Here is a 26,549-nt window from a genome sequence, read left to right as displayed (position 1 = left end):
ATATATATATATATATATATAATTTTTTATTGATTTCAGAGAGAAAGAGACATTGATTTGCTGTTCCACTTATTGATGCATTCATTGGTTGATTCTTGTGTGTGCCCTGACCAGTGATTGAACTCCCAATCTTGGTGTATCTGGACGATGCTCTAACCATCTGAGCTACCCAGCGAAGGCTTGCATGTCTTTTTTAAAAGGTCCCTCTGGTGAACACAAGATCAAATTTCAGCAACCCTTCAAGGTCCACTATTTACAGTACTAATCAAATAACATGAGACCCGAGATAGGGGTAAACGCCCTTCAGTAGTTTGTAGAAAAACAATCCTGAAACAGGAAATGGTTATCTCCAGGCAAGAAGAGAAGGCAAAACATAGAGCCCCATGCTTTCTGTCACTTTCAGTAAACTGCACACACACAGATCAATCAATAACAATATACTGATCATAATCTATGCTTTCAACCTGAGGCTTGTGCCATGCCAAATATTGAAGTAAAATTCATGGTCCCTTCTCCTACCTTAGCTCAGTACTCAGAAAGCTGCCCAAATTTTCATCTAATAACTCACCCACCTCCTAACACACTGCCCAGCTTCTTCTCTAAACTATCCACTTCACGAGAAGATATGATCCTATTGGTTTTCTAAAATCCTCCTGATGTCTCTAGCGGTTCGTGTGGAAATCAATTCTCTTTCTCATAGTGTCGCTGGAATCTTTTCCCAGGATGGTCACAGATTCGGGGCCGAACCCCAGTGCTCAGTTGGCTTAGTTAAGGGTTGTATTCTGCCACGATTTCTGACTTTCATGATCTCAGATCGTCTATCTGGATTCAGTGTTATTACCCTCTTTTTTCTTATTTCCATATTTACCCTCATACTCTTCCCGACTATGCATCTGCCTGTTCTAAGTCCTCCACAGTTGTTGACATTCTAAGCATGAAGTAACATTTACTTTAAAATGCTCAGCTTTGCTCATGGTTATTACATGCTCTACTCAGAGGATGATGTAATTCTAAAGACCTTTTCTTAAGATTTGGGGGTGATTTCCATTTAGCTCAGGAGAAAGTAAGTAGTGCTTATGAAATTGGGAATGTCTAGACTTTGGGGAGGGGTTTGTTTTTAATTATCATGAATCCCGTGCTCTGTCATTGCTTTATATTCTTCTTTGCAATGAATTCCAATCTGGCTAGCTTTCTAAGACTGTCATACCATGAAGGACTTACAAAGAATGCAGCTTAGCTTCTTGAAATCATTGGGGTATTGAACCTTCCCTAACATAAATGACAGGGGAAAATTAAAAGAAGTGTATCATTCTATATGGACATATACCATGTTTTTATATGGGCAAATACCATGGTTTTGTCAGTTATTCATAAAATTTTTTGCAATGAGATGATACCCTAAGCATCACCCAACATGTTCATTGTAACATGCACACACACTAGCTTTTTCCATAATGTGCTTGTTAACATCTCCACTTAACATTGTTAACAAAGCCTTAACTTACATGTTTAAAAATGAATTACCCATGAGGTTAGTCTTAGAATGAACACAGCAATTACAAATGTTGGATAATTGTATCAGTATTTCTGTGGAGTCTCATAATTCAGTCCTTTGGTCATGTCCCACAGCCTTAGGGTATCTATAGAAATTCAGCAAAACCTAGGTGTAACAATGAGAGTTGTACACAATTATGAAAACCTACAATCATGATGATCAGAGTATGACAGTGAGTCATCTTAATGCATGTGGTAGAATTTCACATGGGTTTAAAGTTCATTCAGTCAATGAATGAGATTGAAAGAAACACCAGTGCCTCTCCTCCATGAGTCAGATTTCTGCACAGCTGTGAATAGTAGCAGCTTAATATTTCAGCACTGAATTTATTCAGTGTCACCCTCCCACATACATTTGTTTCTTCCCCGGTTCCCTTACAGTCTGTTTGGTAAGGAAAGGTTTCTTTCTTTTTAAAAAAATTCACTCCCAATCATAAAATATGTTGGCAGCCTCCTAACTTTGCCAGAACCATTAGTTATCTATGTTAACATTCTGCTACATGAAGTAAATGTGCTATTCCTAAAGTTAGCTGAATTACCATTGTAAGCGCTGAGTAGGAAATTATTCCAGGGACATTTCTTTAGGTTTCCAAATGCCTGTATGGTACAGCTCTGCCCAGTATTACAGTGGGGTTTTGAGGGGATAAGGGAGAGGCAAAGTAAAAACTGGAATGTTTATTCCCTTTAAATCCCAAGTATAGAAGACAAAGAGAGGATGAGGACAGGAATTATTGAATGGATTGTCTTCACTCAGAATTGGGAAAGAATAAAACCTACTTGAAACCATAAATACCACTTGCCTTACAGACATTCCCCTACATTTTCTGTCCTGCCTTACTTTCTCTCCAGCCGAAAGTCCCATTTCTCCAATGGGACCTCAGGAGTCCAAGTATCAAATTCTTAATTGAATCATTAAGTAAAATGGTCAGCGTGACATAGCAAAGTTGTTTGTTGAATTAAATCAGCATTTATTTAACACCCACTATGTGTTCCAATAACTGTGCTCAGCTCTGGGGGAAAGAATAGTCAAGCAGCCAGACTAGCAGTCTGATGGACAGACAGTCTGACAATGTGAGAAATGCCCCGCGAGTAAAGCGCTGTGCAAGCAGAGAAAGTAGTGCTTTATTCTGCTGAAGGCCTTCTGGAAATGGAGGTATCCAAGCATGCATAATTCTCATGTAAATAAATATTTTGGCACCAAGTTATTTAGTATAGATTGTTTATTTTCTGAACGTTTGGTTGCTACCATCAATCTTCAAAGATCCTTGAAAATACTTATAAAACGTATTTGTTCACAATCATACCTGGTATTACTTATGTAAGAAATTAAAATATAATAATGAAGTGCTTCATCAGACTATCTTAGCATTAGCTACTAGGTCAGTTTATCTTACTTGCTGATTGAAAACTATTCCCCTAAAGTACCCCCTTGTAATTAACTGAAGCATACCTTGTGTTGAGCTTACAAACTAGTAATGAAGTAAGAACAACCAGGTAATTGGTTCAATTCCTCAAACAGCTTAAAAGCTAGTTTATAATTGAATATAAACAATGCCATAGTAGAATTATATAAGACACAAGCCAACACTGGTAGCACAAATTCACATGCCCAACAAAAATGTTCAGAAAAGCTATTTTAGTTTTAATTAAGAGACCAACATATCCTCCCTCCCACCATTATTTCTCACTGTTATTCCCTGGTTTTTTGCTTCTTACTTATAGAACTGGGAGAATTCAGGCAGTTGGTATTTTTATGTATTTACAAAATGACTTTAGCAACTTAATCACCAGTAGCAAGAAATTATATATTTCCAGATTTCTGTTTCTGGCAAATATTAAATATAAAGTATAGATATGTTCCTGTAGTCTAATAAAGTTTTTTTAAATGACTCTGAAATTATTATCATTATGTTCTCATTTAAGGAAAAGTAATTAAACAAATCTGAGATATGTTTAGTGAAAATTAAATAAAATTGAGGTGCTTGATGTAATTATTTAAAATTCTTCAAGTTTAATCATTATGTTAATCAATTCTTTTGCCCAGATAAATTTGTCTCTTTTTTTTTAATTCTTAGGAGTAAAAATGGTTTAAAGAAGAGAAAACTGACTAAGTAAGTGTTTTCATTATTGATATATAATTGATATTTAACATTGTGCATGTTTAAGGTGTATAATGTATTGACTTGACAGATTTATATATTGCAATATGATTACCACTCTAGCATTAGCTAGCATCTCCATCTGTAACATAATTATCATTTTCTTTTTGTGGTGAGCACACTTAAAGTCTAGTCTCTTAGCAATTTTTAAGTATGTAATACAGTAAGTTTTTCTTACTATTTCATTTTAAAATATTTTCTTTAAAAATGTTCTTCATAATGGTGTTAACATTACAAGTTAAAAAGATTGTTTATTTTCAAATAGAAGGGATGCTTAAGAAAGAAGCAAGGAGCATTTGGGATCTTGTTCCCAGGCATATATATCCTCATTTTTGCTCAAATAAACTCTTACAATGATTTTTTTTTAAAAAAAAGAGGCAATTGTATATTAAAATAGCTAAGATATTATGTGTTGGTGTGTTTACACATATGAATGGAGTGACTACTAAGTAGGTGGGTGTATCACAGAAGCCATATCAGGAATAAAAAATATTATCACCAAGTGAAATCTGAGAAAGAATGGGTTGTTAGGAATTATCAAAGTCTTGCTGAAGGAAATGTTTCTCTAAATCTAGAAAAAAAATTAACTTTTAGCCACATCAAAATTGTACAAAAGCCTTTGTCATTTTGTACTTGGAAGCTCTGTGCTTATTGCAGAGAGGCTTATACTAGATTTGATGTTATAATAAATGCTTTGAGAAGTGCTGCCTCAGGAAAGCTTTGTAATAAATAGAAAAAGACAATTGCTAGCCTGTGGTTTTCCTTAGCTACTGAACTGTTAAGTCATAAGAATTAAGATTCTGATGGGTGAAAATTAACCATCAGTTGATTTCAAAAGCCTAATTAGATGTTCACCTCCAGGCCTTCACTTAAACTGTGCATATAAAGAGTGGAACATCTATAAATAGAGCTCATCCTTGACACTTGCCCAGGATAGAATATTGGTGAATTAATCTGAGGCAATTAGGGGTTCCAGCCAGATCTATGGCATCTATGCCAATGAGGACAAAGTCACAGAGCACAAAATATTTGTATATAATACAAAAAAGTTGATGCAAAAATATTTCTATATAGCCTTGAGTGACATCATATTTTAGCACATGTAAATAACAGAATAATTTTTTCCTAAATCTATTTCAAATCGGTATGCATCCATTGGCATATACCAAGTGATGTAGGAGACACAAGACTGGCCTGAAGAGAGAATAGGTACTGTCACCTGGAAGGAATGACTTGACAGAAACAGGAAGACTTTGTTGCCCAAATTATCGGTTGGGTTGTTACATGAGATAGAGAGGCATAGGCTAGAGCAGTTAAAAGACAGGATCTCAGAACCAAAAAGGGAGACACCATCAGGGTTTGTTCCTCCCAAGGCCCAGGCAGAGAGGAGAATGAGAAGCAGGATGTGGACAGAAGTTTGGGTAGCGGTTAGGGGTGGTGGAAACTGCCCACAAGCCAGAACATTGCATCAAACCAGCTTCCTCATTCCCTCTTCTTGTTTTCCCTCTAAGCCGATCTCCTTCTCCAAAAGCCATGTATTGGGGCGCTTTCTACCCTTCTCCCCAACTTTCTATTTACTTTCTTTTTACTTTTTCTCTTTCACCCCAGATTCCCCCACCCACCATATCCCTTTGGCTCTCCTTTTCCATCTCCACTCATCTTCATCCCATCACTCCTTTCCTGCACCTTCTCCTTCCCCCCTTTCCCTCTAAATCTTTGTCCTGCTCATCTCTGCTCCCTCCCAGCTTCCTTTTTCTCATCCTTCTCCTCATCATCCTCTCCCTGATGTTTCTGGTTCTTTCTCTGTCTCTCTCTTTTTCCTGCTTTTGCTTTTTCTAACCCCTCAATATTTTCTCTGACTTGGTGTTTCTATTGATGTTCCCACGTTTAGCCATTTTGGGGGAAGGATGGCAAGTTTGAAGTACAAAAGCTTTTAACCGGGAATCATTCTCTCTGGGTTCCAGCCAGAGTTGGACAGCTCAGTGGTCATGTGGTCTTGGACTACTCCCTTGATTCTCTTAGCCTTGACTCTCTCATCTGGAGCATGGGGTAATGGTGGCCATGTCTATCTTACCATCAATCAAGCAAGATAACATATGTAAATATTTTAGGTGTATATAACTCATTAGTGTTGTTATTATTATTAAGAAAAACCATTAAAGTTTAAATGTATTATCTGGGAGGTATAATGGCCTTTAAAATCTAGTAAAATAAGTTAACTATCAGATTAGCTAATCAACAACTTTAAACAAATGGCTATTAAGAACTGTGTATTTGCTATGAAGATACAAAGCCACATGTAGATGACATAAGCTGAGTAACTTGCAACAAGACTAAAAGAAAGGGCAACTATGTGGACCCTGACAGAGTAGAAGGCTTGGGGTAGATGGCAGAGGACAGCATGCTGCAGAAGCTTGGGGAGCAGGTCAGTCTAGGTAGAGTATAGGCGCAGTAAGCAGCTATAGAAAACTATTGGAGACGGCATGGATGGACCTGGAAAATATTATGCCAAGTGAAATAAGCCAGTCTGAGAAAGACAAATATCACATAATCTCACTTATTTGTGGAATTTAATGAACAAAATGAATTGACCAACAAAATAAGACCCAAAGCAGGGAGGCATGGAACAGCCTGACATACCTCGATATGGAGTTGGGGGAGACGAGAAGAGATAAACCAAAAAACTTATATACTTATATGCATAGCCCATGGACACGGGCAATAGGGTAGCGAAGCCCTGGGGTGCTGGATAGAGGCTGAGAAGAGGGGGGGAAAGAGGGAAATGGGAGATGTCTATAATACTATCAACAATAAAAATATATTTAAAAAGAAAAAAAGGAAAACTACAGGAAATAAGCCATAATTCTTATTTAAAAAACAACAACAACAACAAAACAAAAAAAACAAGAGAAGAGGTGAGAACTTTTGCTACAGACGTAGAAACATATGCTTGGATGTCTTATTAGATGGTACCTCTGAACCTGCATGTCATTTGATAGATATGCAAACCTCTAAGCATCGCTTTCAAAGTGATGCCCTGGCAGCTCTCTGGATCTATTGCTCCACCCACAATCCTGCCTCTGTCCTGGGGAGACAGTGTAGTCAGCACCCAATTCCTTATACTTGTAAAGCTTGTTTAAACTGGCAAGGTTCTTTAACATACGGTGAGGTGGTATGATAATAGTATTCCATATCTGAGAATGCTGAATCTCAGAAGAGTTAGGTAAACTCTCCAAGAACACACAGAAAGTAAAGTAAAACCATAACTCCTACAAGTCTGCAGGGTCTAATTCGTATTTTTTTTCCCATAAACCAGAATTTTCTAGAAACCACACATATGAGTATATGTGTGAGTTTTCAGGTATATACTATTTTACTGCTGGAGTAAATTGAAAATCTAAAGATAGCTCCTATCTCAAGGATGCTTCATATAGATGGCTCTCTTTTTAATTACAATATAGTAGGGACTGGTGACTTTAATCAAAAAACCAAACAACAGAAAACAGAGTGCTAACCTTTAAGAAGCAAAACTATTTTCTCTGAGAAAAGTGTTCATGTTTGAGAAGTACAGTGTTAAACAATACCTGTCCATAGGGTTTTTAAAACATACTTTTCTTTGTGTTTGACAAAGCCCAGTTCAACTGGACGACTTTGACGCCTACATCAGGGATATGGCCAAAGACTCTGACTATAAATTTTCTCTTCAATTCGAGGTGAGTGAATAAAGAAGACCCTGCCTTCTGGTAGATGGGGCAAGGGGACTGGTAGGTTTGGGTTGGTGTCCTGTCCCTGCTCACTGGGCAGCGCCTGGAATGAGGTTACATTATAAACAGGATGGGCTCAGGAGTGTCTGATCTGCAGGTTCAGAAATAGGATGTCAGCTCTTAGTTACTAGGTCAGGACTGGGGGCACAGATGAAGGAAAGGGGATGCAGGCACTGAGGTGAACAAACGTGGTTATGGGAGAAGTTACCATTGAAAATCAAGGTGCTTGAGACTACAGGGGAAAGCAAGCTGACGATTGAGATTGGCAACAGAATTTCACTTTCAGGGGGCTTTTAGTGTGTCTCTCATGCCACTTGGGCCACCGTATGGTGGATGAAATGGACCTGTTTGTCTTATGGGCATTTAAGAGTCTATGGTGGGGCTCTTCTGCCTATAGGACTCTTGGCATTCTACTTAATATTTCCTTGTGAAGTTTTCTTTCCTTTTCTTGGAGAAATTGGGGAGAATTAAACATAGTTTGTGTGGAAGAAAAGAGTTGGCACCACCTCCTATTTCTGAGGCACACATATTTGTTTGAGTCCAAGACCATGTGTCAGAGCGCATGGGAATGAGTAAGCCTGGATCTCAGCAGTGTGAGGACTATCACTGGTCCTCACATTCTCTTCCCATGGATTTCACAGCACATAGCACAGTCTGGATGGGCACATCCTCAGCTTTCTACGGGGGGTCCATGATTCAGGGGAGTCAGAGAAAATGGAAAAACAAAGTGACTTTTCTAAATACTGTGGATTTTTTTAAAGCCTTAAAGGTGCTCTTTCCTGTGAAATAGTAGGTTGTAGAATGTAGTTCCTTCCTCCTCATTATTCATATTAATTTCTTCTTTCCACCCATCAGCCAAGGACAGCTTTGGTCTGCAAGAAATGGGAAATCCTGGTGTGGAAATTCTAACAGGGACGTTAAGGATGAGAACCTCAGATGTTATCAGATACAAAGCCCCTAACTACCACCTGTGTCATGAGAAATTCCACATAGAGCCTGGTTTAGTTAGCCATTGCGTGCAGGTGCATAAGAAATTATAGATGTTGCACCAAATGCTGTATCTCAAAGAGCAGAAATTCCGTTTGAATTGGAGAGCTATGGTGAGGATGTCACTTCAGAAAGTATATCAATGAAAGGAGGAGAGTTTTATAAGAAAACATAAGCCCAAACTTAGAAAATATAAATAGCTAGATAGTTCTAATGATGAAGATTATGATGTAGGTACACTTTCAACCTCATTGAAGCCACAACCTCTTAATTTCTACAAGATTATACGATCTTAGTGACACAGCTACATCCCTGCCTTTGCTGGGAGGATGAGTACCTCCCGTCAAACTTTAGTATAACTATTACTGTGCTTCTGAAATGCATTATTATTTTAGAAATTCAATTAGTCTTTTATTTTTTGTAAAAAGAAAAGATTATTTTAGTTGTCCATGACAGGAACATAATCCAAACTAGTTTAGACCAAAGAAAAATGGAATTCATTCCAAGGATGCTAAGTTATGTCATGTGATCAAAGGGAAGAATGAGTAGCTGAACCAGGAGGGCAGGAAAGCAGCCCTGTCAAAAGTATGATTGGAACCAGAGGCCCCACCCCTGCAGAGACCTCTTCTTATTCCTTACTTCTGCTTCTCTCTCTGTCTTGGCTTCACTTTCTTTCACTGTAAGCCAACCTCTGTCTCTATGGCAAACATGACCACCAAAAACCTTTGTGTCTTATCGTATAGTTTCCATTGTTTCCAACGGGAACTCTTGACTCTCTTGTGCATATTTTGAAAATTAACAGGGGATGATTCTGATTGGCTGGCCTAGGCCATGATGTCCACTCAAACCAACCACAGCCAAGGAAGGCAGAATCACCTAAGAATAGAGCAGCTCTTACTGGAAGCACTAAGCTAAATCGAAGGAGACCGTTATTTTCAAAGCAAGGACACTGTGATAACCAAACAGTGAGGGATTAGATCCCAGCTGCAGATGCTTCAAAAATGTGAGAAGTAGAATTGTAAATTTTATGTGCTAAATGCTCACTTTTTAATATGTTGAGGGCTTTTGATGTTAAACACATCTAGACTTATCTCACAGAATTTATAAAGGATATAGGAATGTACTAAACTGAGAATTCAAAAACCTGGATCCTCCCTACCATTTTGCCACTAATTAATATTGAAAAAATCAAATTTGTCATTGCCTGAGTTTCTTCATCTATAAAATGGTAGGCTTCACTGAATCCGTGATTCTCAATGGGGCCAGTACCAGGCAGTTCCCTAGGCAGGGTTTGCGGATGTGTAGGAGTGTTCTTTTTGTTGTTGTTGGTGGTGGTGGTGGTGTTTTTGTTTTTTGGTTGTCATATGGCTTGGGAGTAACCTACTAGTGGTATTTAGTGGGGAGAGAAACAGGGATGCTAAATGTTCTTTAATAAGTGGGACAGTCCCACACAGCAAAGAATTGTCCCAAGATAATAGTAGTCCCCTGAGAACACTGGACTAAATGTGAGGTATGGATACATCCAAGCTTTAATACTCACGTGTGATGGTCAGGAATTCTGAAGAGAAATGGAATAGATGATAGATAGATAGATAGATAGATAGATAGATAAAGTAGATAGATAGATGATATAATAGGATTTAGAGAAAGCAAGATGGAGAGATTTATTTTAAGAAATTGGCTCACATGACTGCCAGAGCTAGCAAGTGTGAAATCTGCAGGGCAGGTTGGGGACCTGGGGAAGAGGTGATGTTGCCGCTCAAGTCCGAAGTCTGGAAGCAGAATTCCTTCCTCCTCCGGGGACTTCCATCTTTCCTCTTAAGGCCTTCGATTTACTGGATAAAATCCACCCACATTTTGGAGGCTAATCTGCTTTCTCAAAGTCTACTCCTGATTGACATGTTAATCACATCTAAAAAAATACTTACACAGGACATCTGGACTTGATGTCTGACCAAGCAACTTGGTGCTATAACCTTGACAAGCTGACACATCAAATTAACCATCACACCATGATTTGAAGGAGTGTTTAGTATTTTTATTTATTATGAAGTTTTTTTCCCATATATCTTTGTTCTTAGAATATTATTGGTCATATATGTAATTCATTTGGTGTCAAGTCCTGATATATATATATATATATATATATATACACATATATAGTTTATTTGGTGTCCTTGGCATGGTGAGAAAATACAAATTACTCTCCAGAAGTCTGATTTATTTAAATCATAAGCTCAGAGTGTTTGTTTTGGACTAACATTTGCTCAAGCAGTGACCCACTAGTCTGGCTCACTTCCTTTTTCATTTGACAGCCTCCCAGATATTGCCAGTTCCCAACCCTACCCACCCTACATCCTCATGGTCTCTTCCTCTACTTTCAAAGACACATTGTGCTCCCACACCTGACTTCAGGTTGCATGTTGGACCTTCCACATGGCAGCCCTCAAATTTTCCTGAAGTTGATAATTAATAGAGGCTTAAGGGACAAAAATGTTTCCTCTGTAATGGAAACCCGATAGGATGTTAAGATGGCTCTGTCAGCTGGTCTAGCTAAATCCATTGGCTGGACAATTATTTGTTCTGTTTATATTAATACTTAATAGTTGTATTCATTTTGATTCTAACATTGAAAGAGCACCCATATAGAGAAATTTCATCACTTGTAAGCATTATGCAAAATGAAACTAATGTCTAGATTTATATATACAACCAATACATCTATATGTCATACATGAAACTATACAAGTTGCTAATTTGAATTCACTGAATAAATTACTCTTCACTATGCATCTGATTTTTGCATCTACTAGAAAGACTGATTATCCTTCTAACAAAAATATACATCTTATCTTAGGGAGGTTTGGGAACCAGGGATTAGATTCAATTCCTCATTTCTTATGTCTCAGATGGAGAAGGTTTTGAAGAGCCAGACTTTAGAGCTTGAAATATGAGAGCCCACGAAACATACCTCCTGCTGCTCATTCTGCCATTATTTTCTGTGTTTTGTGTTTGATTGGAATGTGCGTCTACAAAGATAAAAGCAAAACTACTTTACTTCTCATATAGTCCACAAGGGATGGCCTCTGATTTCTGGGAGTAGCTTTCATTTGCACTGTTCTTACCTGTGTTTCAGTCCAGTTCACTAGACACCTACCTGCAGTTCTTGTTGAAAAATGTTGCCTTGAACCCTCTCCAATACCAGGGATCATACATTGCTCCAGACCTGAGTTTTCTTTCCTCTCATTTCTAATTTCCTCTGTTCCCAAGTGCCTGTAACAGTAATGTGTCCAGTGATTGGAGTGTTGTCCTTAAGTCCCATCCTTGAGCCCAAAGCCCTGGTAGCGATTGCTAGACATTCCTGAGGTTGACTTTCTTCCTAGCCATCTTCCATCACCTGCCCAAGACTCCCATCACTGCTGCACCCCATTCTTCCTTATTTGGAAATAGGGTCATTTGTGGATATAATTAGTTAAGATAAGGTCTTACTACAGTAGGGTGGAAGTCCTTATGAAAAGACAGCTATGCGACAATTCAGAAACAAGGAGACTGCCGTGTGATGACAACGCAGAGATTGGAGAGATACAACCAGCACCGTGCACATATACTGCTTTGCTTTTCAAGACTTGCAGGCTTCAAACACAGCCACAGAGAATGGACTTCCATTGGGCCTTGGTGACTGTATTGGTTTCCTAGGGTTGCCATAACAAATTACCATAATCTTGGTGGCTGTAAGCAACAGAAATTTATTCTCTCACAATTCTAGAGGCCAGAAGTCCAAAATCAAAGTGTTAGCAGGGCCATGCTTCCTCTGAAGGCTGCAAAGGAGAACCTTCCATTTCTGGTGGCTCCAGGCATTCCTTGGCTTGCAGCTGCCTAACTCACATCTGTGCCTCCACCTTTAAATGGCCTTCTCCTCTCCACCCTTTCATAACAACACTTGTCATTAGAGTTAGGGCCCACCTGGTTAATGCAAAAAGGACTTGTCTCATGATCCTTAACTTAATTACATCTATGAACACCCTCCTTCCAAGTAAGGCCACATTCACAGGTTCTGGGGGTTACGATGTGGACATATCTTTTGGGGGGACCACCATTCATATGGTGACTCTGTGGCCTAGAAAAAAACAAACAAATTCATGATGATAGATTATATTAGAATCAAAACTAGCAAGAGAAAATTCAAAAATTTATGCTGGTTTCAGGCCATCCCCTCATACTTAGACTTTTTGGAGCTTTAAGCCTCTGGAGATTCCATATGGTTAGAAAGAAAATAACTGCAAAGCTACTGAGCTGGAAACTGTGTGTTCCATTTTCCACTTAGTGACAGGCTGAATTTCAAAAGATTGCGAGCATGTTGTGTGTACATGCGGTTCCTGCTTTGCTGCAATTCAGCTCTGGCAATTTACATTCACAGTGTTCAGCCAATTAAACCTCTCTTATCAACTTAGGGCATTTACCGCAGGGAGGCAACTCACAATTAAAGTTCTATCAGCTACTCAGCTTCCATATGTGCCCCAGCTCTCTGCCGCAATCTGTTTCCACCATTTCTTTCGTATCTGATGCCCTTTCCTGTGGCTTATCAGTCTGTCCTCAAAGCAGGGGACTTGGGGGAAGAGTTGCTGGTCTGTTAGTGCAAATGGCAAAGGGTGGAGAATTGTGGGGCCAGGCAAACAGACACATTTCACAACCATTATCCATAGTTCTGCATTAATATGATGGGTTTAATCATTCCATTTGGTGGTCACTACACCAGTGAGGTGTGGAGAAATTATTAGCCTTATCTTACAAATAATTACACTGATGTGAACGAGAATTGAACTACTTTTCCAAGGCCCTACAGTTTAAGTGGTACCCCAAAATGAGCCAGATGTTTTGACAAGCTATCTATAAAGGCGCTATTTTAAAAAAGATGTTTTTATTGATTTTTAGAGAGAAAGGAAGGGAGATAGAGAGAGAGAGAGAGAAACATTGATGAGAGAGAAACATCAATCAGCTGCCTCCTGCACTATCCCTGCAACCCAGGCTTGTGCCCTGACTGGGAATGGAACCAGTGACCTCCTGGTGCATCGGTCAACTGCTGAGACACACCGGCCAGGTTATAAAGGCACTCTTTAAAGGAGGTAGATTTCCAAAATAAAAATGAAAGCATCATTTAAATGAGCATATAGCTGCCAAAAGGACCTAACCTAACACTGATTTAGTTGAAGTTGCTAAAACCAGGTTTCATTTCTTACAAGAATGATTTGAAAAACCCTCGAAAATGGAAAAACCAGTAATAACGGTGACATTTAAAGGCATTTGGCAAGCAAGGGTTTTGATTAAGATAGAAAACCTTCTAATTTTGTGAATTGAGGATCAAAGTTAGTATACCAATAGTTTGTCTTTACAATGCTTCAATTTAGGTCAAAAAGCTTGAGATTTTGTGAGCTAGAAAAGTCATAGTACGATGGGAGCAGAGGAACCGAGAAATCTGGACAATTTTGGTTGGTTCATCCTTGTGGGCCACAGGCTTGCCTCCCAACGCCATTAAGCACACACACTGAACTTCTTATGTGGAAGCCCCGGGAACTTCAAGAACTAGATTCAGAAGCATATGATTTGCAAAGAGCACTGGAATCAAGACAAAAAAATCATGAAGGAGAGATCATTGTTCAGTCTCTCAAAATGTCATCAAATGTGTCCAACTCCCTTTGAAAGTCTTTCAAAGACTCTCAAAACTCTTTTCTCTAAGAAGTATTCCTCCAGCTTATGATTGAAAGAATAATTGGGAATAATTATGACAAGTAAAACTTGTTTGCAATATTAACATCCTACATGAGTAAATAAAATGTTCAAGTGGTTTCTCTATTGCTCAGTTAATAGTCTTATAGAAAAGTGCATTACTATATAGATAATCCCACTTATAGATGGTTACACATGCTGTTTACTAATATTTCCCGCAAATTTGTTGAGGGGTATAAGTAGGTATGCTGCATTGGTCTTGCCTATACAATTTCAGGAAGCACCATTCACACAGACCACAGCGTGAACGATGCCCCCAGGGAAATCTAAGTGGTTTGACAACAACTCTTGTTTCCTACCAAACACAGGATAAAGCAGCTTAGAAATCATCTGTCCAGCAGCATAACTTTTTGAGGTGTGATGGTTGTCAGTTTATAGAAAAATCGCTCTATCAATTCACCTTCTGATATAGAATTTATGGGAATACTAATACACACAGGCAGATATTTAGATGTTCTTATTTTCACTGCAGGTTCCACTTACCCACTACTGATTAATCCTTATTTTTTTAGCATTTGAGGTTTCTTTACCATCAATATATATAAAAGGCTAAGCAACCAGCCAATCGGTCGGCCGGCTGACTGGCCCATAGGTATGATGCACAATGACCACCAGGGGGCAGACCCTCAACACAGGAGCTACCAAGTGACAGCAACTTTGCAGAGTACCCTCTCACATTCCAGGGCCCCTCAGGGGATGTAGGGCTGCCGATTTTAGGTTTCAGCCCCATCCCCGCAGGCCAGCCTGAGGGACCCCACCTGCCTGAGGGACCCCGCTCACTCCACAGACACCCTATGAACCCTGGAGCCACCCCAGGCGTGGCCAGCTGGGGAGGGTCCGTGGGAGGTTGGCTCCAGGGCCTGTTAAGCCCATCTTGCCCAGTCCCGCCCTGCCAGCCACCTTCTAATTAATTTCCTTTCAATGTGCACAAATCCATGCACTGGGCCTCTAGTCTACATATATAAAAGCCTAAGTGACTGAATGACTGAAAGACCAGCCGACCACTTGCTATGATGTGCACTGACCACCAGGGGGCAGACACTCAATGCAGGAGCTGCCCCCTGATGGTCAGTGTGCTCCCACAGCCAACCTCCCACGTTCCCTTCCTCCGGCCAGCCAGTCCCAATTGGCCCCTATTGCCAGCCAGGCCAAGGGACACCCTTGCACAAATTTGTGCACCGGGCCTCTAGTATATTTATAAGTACCTGTCCAACATCTTATTACATGGAAAATACTCCTTCATTGTTCCTCATTCTTCCTTTTACCACTTTCTCTAAGGCTCATTGCCTAAAAGAGAAATACTGACATTTCCTCAGAGAATAGGAAATATTTGTGCAAATTGCATACATTTTAGTTACTCTATACGTCCTAAAATCTGAAATGGATTTCTTTTCAAACTTGTTTTCAGATTTTCCACACCCAGAGAATTATGCATATAATCCTTACCTTCTCCAAATGATCACCAGGTTATCCAAGATATGTATGTATTATATTAGTCAGCTGTTTCTGCAATAATGCTATTAAATACAAAACAACATCAAAATCTCAGTGACCTACAGCAACAATTAATTTTCTCACTGCAGGTCTGTGGAATAGCAGGCACAGTTCTGCTTCCGGCCATGGGTCAGTGTCAGGACTGTTTCACATGTCTCCTCATTTAGGGACTTGCAGCTTCCCTACTCATGTTCTTTTCATGGCAGATGGCAGAAATACAAGAGGGTAAACCAAACCAAACAAGCACATTTAAAGCTTCTTGTTGAACATGATTCCTACCCAAGTTCATTGGCCAAAGCAAGTAGACAAGAGTGGGGTGGAGAAGTATGTTCTATTTCAAAAGGGAGCTCTGCAGCTTCATATGGCAAAGGGGGTGTGATGATTCTGTTAGAGGCTGGAGTGAAGAATGGTCTAAAGTGAACATCCAATCCACACCATGTATGTATGGAAATCTCAAATCTATTCTCTGTCACTTACAGGAGTTGAAATTGATTGGACTGGATATTCCACACTTTGCTGCAGACCTTCCACTGAACCGATGTAAAAATCGTTATACAAACATCCTACCATGTAAGATTGTCAATAGTGCCGGTCTGACTCATATCTTTCAAAGGTCGAAGGATGATTAAATGCAAATTAATCAGTTTCACCAATCTCTGGACAGACCCAGTTGTGGTCTGGATCTTCAAGGCCATCTCTGATCGAATCCGTGCTCTGATGTCATTTGATCCTATCGTGTGTAGGAAGATGTGATTATTAAGCTTTTAAATGACTTGCATCTGAACAGGAAAGACTGACCATTTTGCCCTTTAGTGATCAAATGCTATAGCCAAGTTAGGGATAAAATAACCTGTGCTCTCATAAAATGAATTCTGTCAATTCATTGGTAATGGAAGGCTGCAAAGGGAAAGGGAGCTCAGTGTGTTAAAATGCCTCCTCTTTCTAACTTCTGGCAAGTTCTGTTGTTGCTTAGCATTTTTTAATACAAGCAACATTCAAAGAAAAAGTAATATGAAGAACTAATAGGACAATTAAAATATATTCCAATATAGATTTAACTTTCCTCTCTGCTATACTCCAGGGGGAGACAAGACAGGATAGAAAAGTAGAAAAAAGAGGGTGAAAAAGCTCTAGAAAAATAATTTTTTCCTTAATAAGATTTCTTGATAATCTTAGGCAGCATTATCATTATAACACCTTCCATCTGTACACATTTCAGAATTTACTTTTCTCATTTGAATTCCATTCACAAAAAGCCCATGCAACTCCCTTTTCTCTTCTAGGTTTCCCAAAGGTAATGCATTCTTGGATGTCACTATGTGAAATGGCAATCACATAGTTAGGATACATGCTATATGTAGCCTTCCATACAATCTACCAAATTTTTTAGTTTCTGTAAATATTCTGCACAATCTCCCCCAAAAGATTGATCTAATTCTTCGAAAGACAGGAGAGCTGGTGGGAGAAAATAGTGATGGAGAGAAATTTATATATTTGTTTAAATGAGAAACTAAAATTGAGGTATGGCTAACATATCAAGCTAAGACCAGCTTTATCTCCCTACTCTGTCACTGATAATTTTTATTTGATATTGGGAAGACGGGATCTAGACAATTCTTCTTTCCACTCTAATTTTTAACATTTTCTTTCTTCTGATTCTATACAGATGACTTTAGCCGAGTGCGATTAATCTCCATGAATGAAGAGGAAGGAGCAGACTACATCAATGCCAACTACATTCCTGTAAGTAAAAGAAATAAAAAATAAAAAGTCAACCAGGCATCCAAATTCCAGCGCAGGCTGAGGAAAACCCATCAGGGATACAGGGATGCGTCGAGCGGTTTAAAAGAAAGCTATTCTACTAGAGAACAGTTTCCATTATTCCATCTCAGAATAAACAATAGGAAACAAAGAATCTCAGAGATTAATTATGTTCATATTTCCTTATAAAGGACGAGTGAAAACAGTAGGTCATTACATTAAAAATCAATTTTCTAGTGTTTAAATATTTTTGGCAGCCAAACTCAAAGGGCTCCCCCTGAACACCTGTGTTTTAAAATATCTATAAAGATAGTAGTTATCATTTTAGAAAGTGAGGGTGTGATTTTATAGGCTTCCCAAGGATCATGCTTAAAATCACACTGACCTATACAGTCAGTTACTCTGATGGCCTCTTCCATGGGAACAGGGGAACACGGTACAGATGTGAGATCTGTTGCCAGGTTTATCGCCAGTACATTTTCAGTGTTTTTCTAATTTATGCAGAACGGCCTTGGTTCCTTAGGTGACAACTCTGTCACTTACCTTCCAGGGATACAACTCATCCCAGGAGTATATCGCCACACAGGGGCCACTGCCTGAAACCAGAAATGACTTCTGGAAGATGGTCCTACAGCAGAAGTCTCAGATTATTGTCATGCTCACTCAGTGCAATGAGAAAAGGAGGGTAAGTGCCTACAGGACTGTCCCCACTCAGCGGGAAGACCCGCACCAGCCACTGCCGGGAATGGAGTGCTTACCCACACAGAACCTGCTCTTGCCTCCTATTTCACCTCACAGTGTCACGTACACTTCTTCAGACACACGTGCTTTCGTTTTCCCTAAAAGAGCACAGACGTCATGCCTCCCCCAGCTTGTTTGTTTGAACATGTTGTGTGGTTTCCACCTCAGGTGAAATGTGACCATTACTGGCCGTTCACGGAAGAGCCCATCACTTACGGAGACATCACCGTGGAGATGATCTCGGAGGAAGAGCAGGATGACTGGGCCTGCAGACACTTCCGGATCATCTATGTAAGTCACGAAGCACAAGGTCAGATGCTGTCCCCAGGCTGAGGGAACCTTCCCCTCCCCCGGCCCCCAGGTGTCAGGAGACCAACCCACCATCAAACAAGATCATGAGCACTTCAGGCTTTGCAACATTGCTTCCTTCAAGAGGAAAAGCCCACTTTCAATATCCTTGTTCCCCATGTTATGGAACCTGGTGGGATGAAATGCTGGCCTGCAGGGCCTGAGGGAATGGGGAGAGACTGCCCTGCCTATGGCAGGTTAGCCCAGGGCAATAGAAGACATGTGGGCCTTGCTTCCAGGCCTGACTGAGGAGGTACATGCTCTCATGACTTATACTAACCTTATGTGAGTATAATTAGCATATGCAAGGCACACTTACATTTTAAATTAAACACTTAACCCATGATTTAGTAGTTTGGTTTTTGTTTTGTTTTGTTTTGTTTTCCCCTTACTTTATTCTAGTTTGGTTTTTATTATTTCAAAGGTACTTCAGGGCATTTTTATTTTATTGATTTCAGAGAGGAAGGGAGAGGGAGAGTGAGATAGAAATATCAATGAGGAGAGAGAATCATTGATTGGCTGCCTCCTGCACACTCCCTAGTGGGGATGGAGCCTGCAACTCAGGCATGTGACCTTGAGCAGAATTGAACCTGGGGCCCTTCAGTCTGCAGGCCGATACTCTATCCACTGAGCCAAACTGGCGAGGGCGCTTCAGGACATTATTAATCATGGTTCCACATCTCTTTTGAAATGCCATTGATTTCTGATTGCTAGGATGTCAGCACAGTCTGTTCCTCCCGCCACCTCTCTAAGGACAGGCTTGGAGCACGTGCAGTAGGTTCATGTGCAGGTGAGGTGCAGACATCATCTGCAGAATACATCCCTGCTGTATTCAAACTTGGCATGAACTGAGTAAGAATTGGAGAAAAAAATAACAGCACTAACCCCTTCGCTCCCTTGATGTGTGCCTTGCTGTTCAGCTGGCAGGGGTCACCCTGATACCAAGTCCCCTGCCTTGCTGCTAGAGACTGATTTAAGTGCTTCCTATTTTTGAAGGATCTTGACTATTTTACTAGGGTAGCTGCATACATTTTCAGATCAACTGTAATATGTAACACTGTTCAAATCGTTTTGCTAAGCCTGCCATCCGCATTTGAAAAGAATGAGCATTTTCATGAACTTTTCTGGGCAACTAAAAGTATCTAGTGATTGAGTATCTTTAAACCCTCATGGTGTTGAATAATCATGCACATTTTATTATGCTTGGGTTACTTTCTTGCCATACTTATTGTAGACAGCAGCGATGGCAGCCAGCATTTTGCAGACTTCCGGCTCCGTGTGTCTAGGACAGAGCCGCAGTGAGGGAGGCTCTGCATACAGCTGGGGGTGTATGCAGCCTTAGGTGCTGAGGGGACAGAGGGTCTAGTAAGTGCTGACTTCGTTATATTTACACACATCTTATTACATATTTGTTTATCTACTTCATTTATGCATTTATTTCTACTTTATGCAAATTTTACCCCACCCAAGACCACTGACTCTTTAGAATTCATTTCTCTTTAATACCTGAACCTAAACTTTAGCTCCAAACTCACAGTCAGGCCAAACTCGTCCAAATGATGATAGAGTATTTCATCCGCTCAGTGGGTGCTGGGCTCTGACCAAGTTTGAGGGAAGGGGGATGAATTAGTCCCTTGTGAGGCCTGGGTTTGGAATATTGATAGCAAGAGCAAAATAAATCTTTATGCTGATAAGTTAGTGGGGACTAAAAAGAGTGACATTTGAAGGCTCCACATCCCAATTGACATTTGCTCAGTTCAGAGGGAACAATACTGGGGTGAGCAAAAGTAGGTTTACAGTTGTTCCTATGGAAAAAGGCGTGCAGGTTATGATTATTGCAATAGCTCTATTAACTCAAAAGAATGTCACAGTGACACCGTAAACCTACTTTTGTCCACACCTGTAGAGTTGACCTATGGGTTCATCTGAACAGGACAAATATACAAAACGTACCCACATACTAGGATTCCCAGAACCAACCGTCTAACTGCCCTGGGCTGCTGCAGTGATGGCAGGAATGATGTAGAAGTGGTGACGATAATGGTAGCCCACAGGTACCGTCCTTCACAAACATGAGCACACTGCATCCCCACAACAGCCCTGTTACAGGTGAGGTTATCCTGCAACATCTGAAAAGGCCCTTTTTAGATATGAGAACACTGGTGTCGGGGAGTTTGCCTTGGGTCAAGCCTGCTAGTATCAGAGACCAAGACAGGGGTTGTTAAATAGGTGATTTAGGGAACAAGGAACGCAGGATAGGACAGAAGAAGGAAGAAGTCTCACACAGCTAGGAGTTCAGCTGAAGTCTAGCGTCAGCCAGGTCCCAGGGAGGGTGTTGGGGAATGAATGGCACCGCAGACTTAGTTGTCCCACCTGCCATAATGGGGATGGCTTTTTGTACCCCGTTATCAGCCACTGGTTAGCTGCAGAATGCATAGAGCAGGAGAACACAAGGTCTTGGGCATTTTCCAGAAAGGCAGCTCCCCTGGATGGGGGACAACTCTGAGAAGGGTGCAGCTTTATGCTGCTGGCAGCGGCTGGGAAGGGGGACCCAAGGAGCACCAAGAGCACCTTCCACAGTGTTTAACTCATTGGCCTAAATTGCTAGGATGCAAACCCTAATCTGCTTAAACTCTTATCTCTACACAGGCCTGGATTAGCCATTTATCCTACTATTTGAAGCTTTATACATGAGTATGTTTTTCCCAGGTCCTGCTTTGTGCCAGACACAATGCTCAGATCTGGAAAGGGAAGTGTTCAGACCAGGAGGGGAATGTGGCTTTACCTTCCTATGCCATTCACGTGTGAGCTGCAGTGGCCGCCTGGGCCCTCCTGCCACGGGGCTGAGAGATTAATGCTTGCTTTGCCTTTTCTCCTAAAGGCTGACGAGATGCAGGATGTGACGCATTTTAACTACACTGCGTGGCCTGATCACGGTGTGCCCACAGCCAATGCTGCAGAAAGCATCCTGCAGTTTGTACACGTGGTCCGACAGCAAGCTACCAAGAGCAGAGGCCCCATGATCGTGCACTGCAGGTAATGTCATCAAATGCAGTTTCTGTTAAGCACCACGAGCTTGGTTTTGTTTAAGGGAAATAAGCCAGCCAGAGAAAGATAAGTATCACATGATCTCGATCATCTGTGGAATCTAATGAACAAAATAAACTGACAAACAAAATAGGTCCAGAGATATAAAAGCATGAAACAGACTGACGAATCTCAGAGGGAAACCGGGGGGGGGGGGAGGGGGGGGGGGTGGAAGGGGGGCAAAAGGGAGGAGAAGATTAACCAAATAATTTATATACGTTTATGCATTACCTATGGACACAGACAATAGGGTGGTGAAGGCTGGGGGTGGGGGTGGGGACACTAGAAGGGGTCATGAGAGAAAAAAGAGGACATCTGTAATACTTTCAACAATAAAAATTTTTTAAAAGAAAAATAAATAAATAATAGAATGCTTAACAAAACTAAAATTAAAAAAAGAAAGAAAAAGTCTACCCATCCATTAACTCCTGATCAGATTGAATTAATAAAATGATTTATGATTTTTAAAAAAATTTTATGATTAACTCAGGTCTTCCTAGACACGTTATTTACTTATAACATAGCCATTTATATCCTCTAAGATAGATGTTATTATTCTCCTTTTAGAATGAAAAAAGCTGAGGAGTAGAGAGGTTAAGGGGTTCACACAAGTTCATGCAACTCAAACCTGGAGGAGTTAGGGTTCAGGCATTCTCCACGGCCATGAATTTAAGCACTGAATGGTCTTACCTTATCCTATCAAGGACTCTGATGGTTTATAACATGGCCAAATGCAATGTCAAGTTAAAAATAGCTAACCACAGCCCAGAATAATAGAAACAGACATTAAAGCCAGGTGAGGGAAAGGAGAAATGAGAATGTTCAGCTTATTGAAATAAACAGAGTTGCTATGATTGCTTTTCAAGATTGCCTTTAAATTTCCAGATAGTTCAAATGAAAGAGGTCCTTATGACCTACTGTATTAGCAAAAATTGAGGACTCTACTAATTCCTTATCAGAAGAATTATCTTTGAATTTAAGCTTTATTCCTACCAAGTGAGCAACGCTTCACCAAAATCCATTGGTGTGACATATTGTTGTAAAATTTTTATGCAATCTCCGAAGAGCAGGGGCTATAAATATGCTCATACTGTATATCAGAGATAGAAGTAAGATAAAGATGTTAGAGGAAGCACCGGCAGCCACGTCAACCTAAGCAAATAGATCTATAATCCTGGACCGACCTAGCACCTGGGCCTCTGTGAACTAGAATGAGTAGGGTGTGTGTGTGTGTGTGTGAGAGAGAGAGAGAGAGAGAGAGAGAGAGAGAGAGAGAGAGAGAGGAGTATGTGTCTCCCTGGACAGAAAAATGCTTCTAAGGCTTTTTTCTTAATGCAACAGGGATCAAGTTTCTGACCAGGGAGAGGACCCTTGCTATCGGTCCTCCATAGGCATTCACAGGTTAAAAACTTTGCTTCACCAAATGAAAGTGATCTAGTCTCACAATGGTTCCTTCCAAGAGCCGAAAATGAAGCTGCTCAACCATGTGGTCAAACTCAGGGTTCCTTTCACAGCAGGTAGCAGGGACAGCTCTGGATGTGACTTTACAGGGGTTCACCCAGGGGCAGAACGTAAGATAAGTCCTGGGTGAGCAGGGTTGTCCAGTACAAAAAGCAAACTAGGGCTCTGAGCTACAGGCTTTTACTGTTGGATTTCTCTCCCAGCCAGTTCTGCATAGAAATCAGTTTTGGCTTCCTCTTTTCTCACATACGATAATTCAGACTTTGGAAACACTTGGCCCTACAGTCTGCATGACTGGAAAAAAGAAAGGGCTGACTTAACATGTACAACTGTGCTGGGCAATTGGTCAGCACAAATCACTCCACTTCCCTCTGCTCTCTCAGGGCACTAGGATTCGGGGGCTGTAATGAATGGGGCCCAAATATTAAATTTGATTTGGAGGCAACTACCTAAAAGATTACTGGGGGATGGAAGCAGGCTAGAGCTCACTGGAAGGGAGATATGCTATAAGGAAGGTCTGGAATGGTGAACTTAACCCAGGGTTGAAGGCACACAGATTGGTCTGGCCCCAGAGCTGGAGCTGAGGAGTGGGCATCTCAGCTAGACTTCTGAGCTGGGTGTGAGGCTTAACTCTGCAGCTTCTCAGAAGACTGAAATTGTTTATGTGTTGAGTTCCCCGAGGGAAGGAACCCGCTCTCTCGCTAGGCCCATGGGCACTTCTTACCTTTCTCAGGAAGCAGAGACTCCAGGTGGAGGAGAGCGGTGAGGCCCAGACTAGTGCAGACCCATACCTCTTTTTTTCTTAATCCTCACCTGAGGACATTCTTAAGGAGAGAGGAAAGGAGAGAGAGAGAGAGAGAGAGAGAGAGAGAGAGAGAGAGAGAGAGAGGAGAAACATTGAGTGGTTGCTTTCCATACGTGCCCCAACCAGGGATCGAACCCGAAACCCAGGTATATGCCCTGACGAAGAACTGAACCGGCAACCTTTCGGTGCACAGGATGATACTCAACCAACTGAGCCACTCTGGCCGGACCAGACCCATATCTCTTTAAGAGCAGCAGCAGTGATAGTCAAATATGATATTAGAAGACACACCAACCACAATTGCATGTTAAAATGAAGTGGAAAACATTCTCAGGAGTTTAGTCTTCTTTTTTTTCTCAATGGTGCTACCTGTTTTGTTTTTTGATCGCCAATTTGTCCCCCACCCCACCCCACCCCCACCCCCCGTGTGGAAGCACTGTGTGAGTAACCTGCTGTCTGCACACTCTTGCAGCGCTGGCGTCGGCCGGACGGGAACGTTCATCGCCCTGGACAGGCTCTTGCAGCACATTCGGGAGCACGAGTTTGTGGACATCTTAGGGCTGGTGTCAGAAATGAGGTCATACCGGATGTCCATGGTACAGACAGAGGTAGGGATGTAATCAACAGGGATCTATAAATTTGACCTTGACTGAAAAAAACTTCCTACTATTTCACCTCCTGTTTCAATCTTGCATCTGCTATTTCCAGTGTCTTATTGTGCACATTCTAACGGCTTCACGGTCCAGGAGAAAGAGCTATTCGTTTCTAAAATCCGTTCAGTGTGCAGTGCCTGCACTTCTATTGGTGCCATGTGCCCTTTATATCTCAGAGCACACAGATCTATCCGTAATAGATGAAGGCCTCTTTGAACAGAGTGAGAGTTCAGGGCAGCCAATCTGGGGACATGCCACCGAGTGGACCCTGTGGGACTGATGTGATTTCACCTGTATTTGAAATGCTAGATTTGATTCAAAAGTTTGTCACTAGTTTGTCCACCATGTGAGTCTCTGTCCCAATTCACTTTAGATAATGATCAGGGGTTGGACTCACACTTTCTGTCCCCCTTATGATTTTAAGGATCCCCAAACTACCAACACTTCCATTTCCCTTGACCTAAATGAATGGCTTTAGCATTGTAACAACATGACAGCATGCCTAGAAACATCCATCCCTCTTCCCCCTCCCCAACCACCACCCTCAGGTCCCCTCCTCCCGGAAGTCTGGGAATGCCCAAGGGCTGGAGTGGCAGCCTGGGGTCAGCAGACAGACACGCACCACCTCACAGCCACAGTGGGTGTGCACCTGCGTGGGCCTCAAAAAGCAAGCACCATCGCTTGTTCACAGTCCTAGTCACCCAGCCATACCCGAAGCTTCTCAGCTTCAGGTGTAGAGTCATCTCTTTTTTTGAAGGCTTTTGTGTGGGTGGAACAGAGTAGAACACATCCTGGCCAGACTTCTTACTCAAGTTCCAAGAGATTGAATGCAGCCTTGGTCTTCCTGGTGCTTTTCATGTGAATCACCACTAGATGTCAGTATAACCCAAAAGCCTGCAGTAAAGGCTTAGGTCTCAAGGCTTGGGTGGGTTTCTCCTTCACCATCCCTTTGACTTCTCTCCTGCATCCCCACTCCCATCTGAGCAAGGCTTGGCACAATCGTTCCCGTGTGTTTCTTTCTGAGCCAAAGCAGGATCATGACACTGTGGAAAAGCAACCCATTCACATTCAGCTCTCACGCTTGATGAGCAAGTCCTCATGTATGTGTCCTCACTTCCTTAGCCCACTCCTGCTCCAACCCTGCTGCCTTGAATTCTACTGCTGTGGGGACATGAACGTGGCCTTTTTTCAAGTGCCCTAGTTTCCCAGAGAAGCCTGCTACCTAATGAGTAAACAGTGCTTCATGGATCGGTCCATAGTTTTGACTTTCACGTCCATAAATTTATATATCCTAATATGTGATTACAACTCCCCATGTGTGTATTAATCCCCAGCTTCAAAGGGCGGCTCCTTATTTTAAGTATTTTGGATTTGATCAATTGTCTGCCACAGTGACCTAATTTATAGCTTTTAGGACTTTATAGACTTTGATTATAACCTGTTTGCTTTTGATTTTCCCAGTACAGGACCTTAATCCCTTTTTAAATACTACCTTCCCCCGGCAGACCCTCCATCTGATTCCACGCCAGGATCTTTCTCCAGGTGTGGTAATCACGCAACACTAGGTCGGCCATGTGCCTCTCTGCAAGGCTGAGAAAATGTTGTTTCCCCCCTAACTTTCTTGCCCCAAACTTTGGATGTTTGGCTTCTTTGTTTACAGCAGCATTTTAAGTTGCCATCTCTAGGGAAACAGTCTTTTTTAAGGACGATATCCCTTCCCTGAACTCTGGTGGGAAAATGCAAAGTCAGCAAAAGAGGCGAGGTCACCGCGGGTTACTGATTTTCCCCAACTGTTCCAGCTTCATTCTGGAGTTCCCTCGGGATTTTGCAGCAGGTCTTCTCTAGTTCAGTTATTTATTTATGTTGCAACATCTTGTCCACTCCCCTTTGTTTTTCCTCGTTGTGGCCCTCTTTGCGATGAGACCTGTATTTTGAATGTTAGGATTTTCCG

At 41.3% G+C, this 26,549-nt stretch overlaps 1 protein-coding gene across 1 annotated transcript in view; it reads left to right on the top strand.

The window, feature by feature from the left end:
* The window catches only part of PTPRO (protein tyrosine phosphatase receptor type O), a 200,412-nt gene that overhangs the window by 168,324 nt on the left and 5,539 nt on the right, over positions 1-26,549 (top strand). The window contains exons 18-25 of the mRNA XM_070410642.1: positions 3,630-3,665; positions 7,345-7,426; positions 16,222-16,312; positions 17,409-17,485; positions 18,054-18,188; positions 18,413-18,535; positions 21,474-21,628; positions 24,418-24,553. Of these exons, the coding sequence (XP_070266743.1) occupies positions 3,630-3,665; positions 7,345-7,426; positions 16,222-16,312; positions 17,409-17,485; positions 18,054-18,188; positions 18,413-18,535; positions 21,474-21,628; positions 24,418-24,553 (835 nt within the window). The remainder of the gene's footprint in view (positions 1-3,629; positions 3,666-7,344; positions 7,427-16,221; positions 16,313-17,408; positions 17,486-18,053; positions 18,189-18,412; positions 18,536-21,473; positions 21,629-24,417; positions 24,554-26,549) is intronic.

The sequence above is a fragment of the Myotis yumanensis genome, unplaced genomic scaffold, assembly GCF_028538775.1.
Source record: "Myotis yumanensis isolate MYYU_CA2020_CCGP unplaced genomic scaffold, mMyoYum1.0.hap1 SCAF_3, whole genome shotgun sequence".
Taxonomy (NCBI): domain Eukaryota; kingdom Metazoa; phylum Chordata; class Mammalia; order Chiroptera; family Vespertilionidae; genus Myotis; species Myotis yumanensis.
Note: the sequence above shows the minus strand (reverse complement) of the source record. Positions and strands in the feature narration are given on the sequence as shown.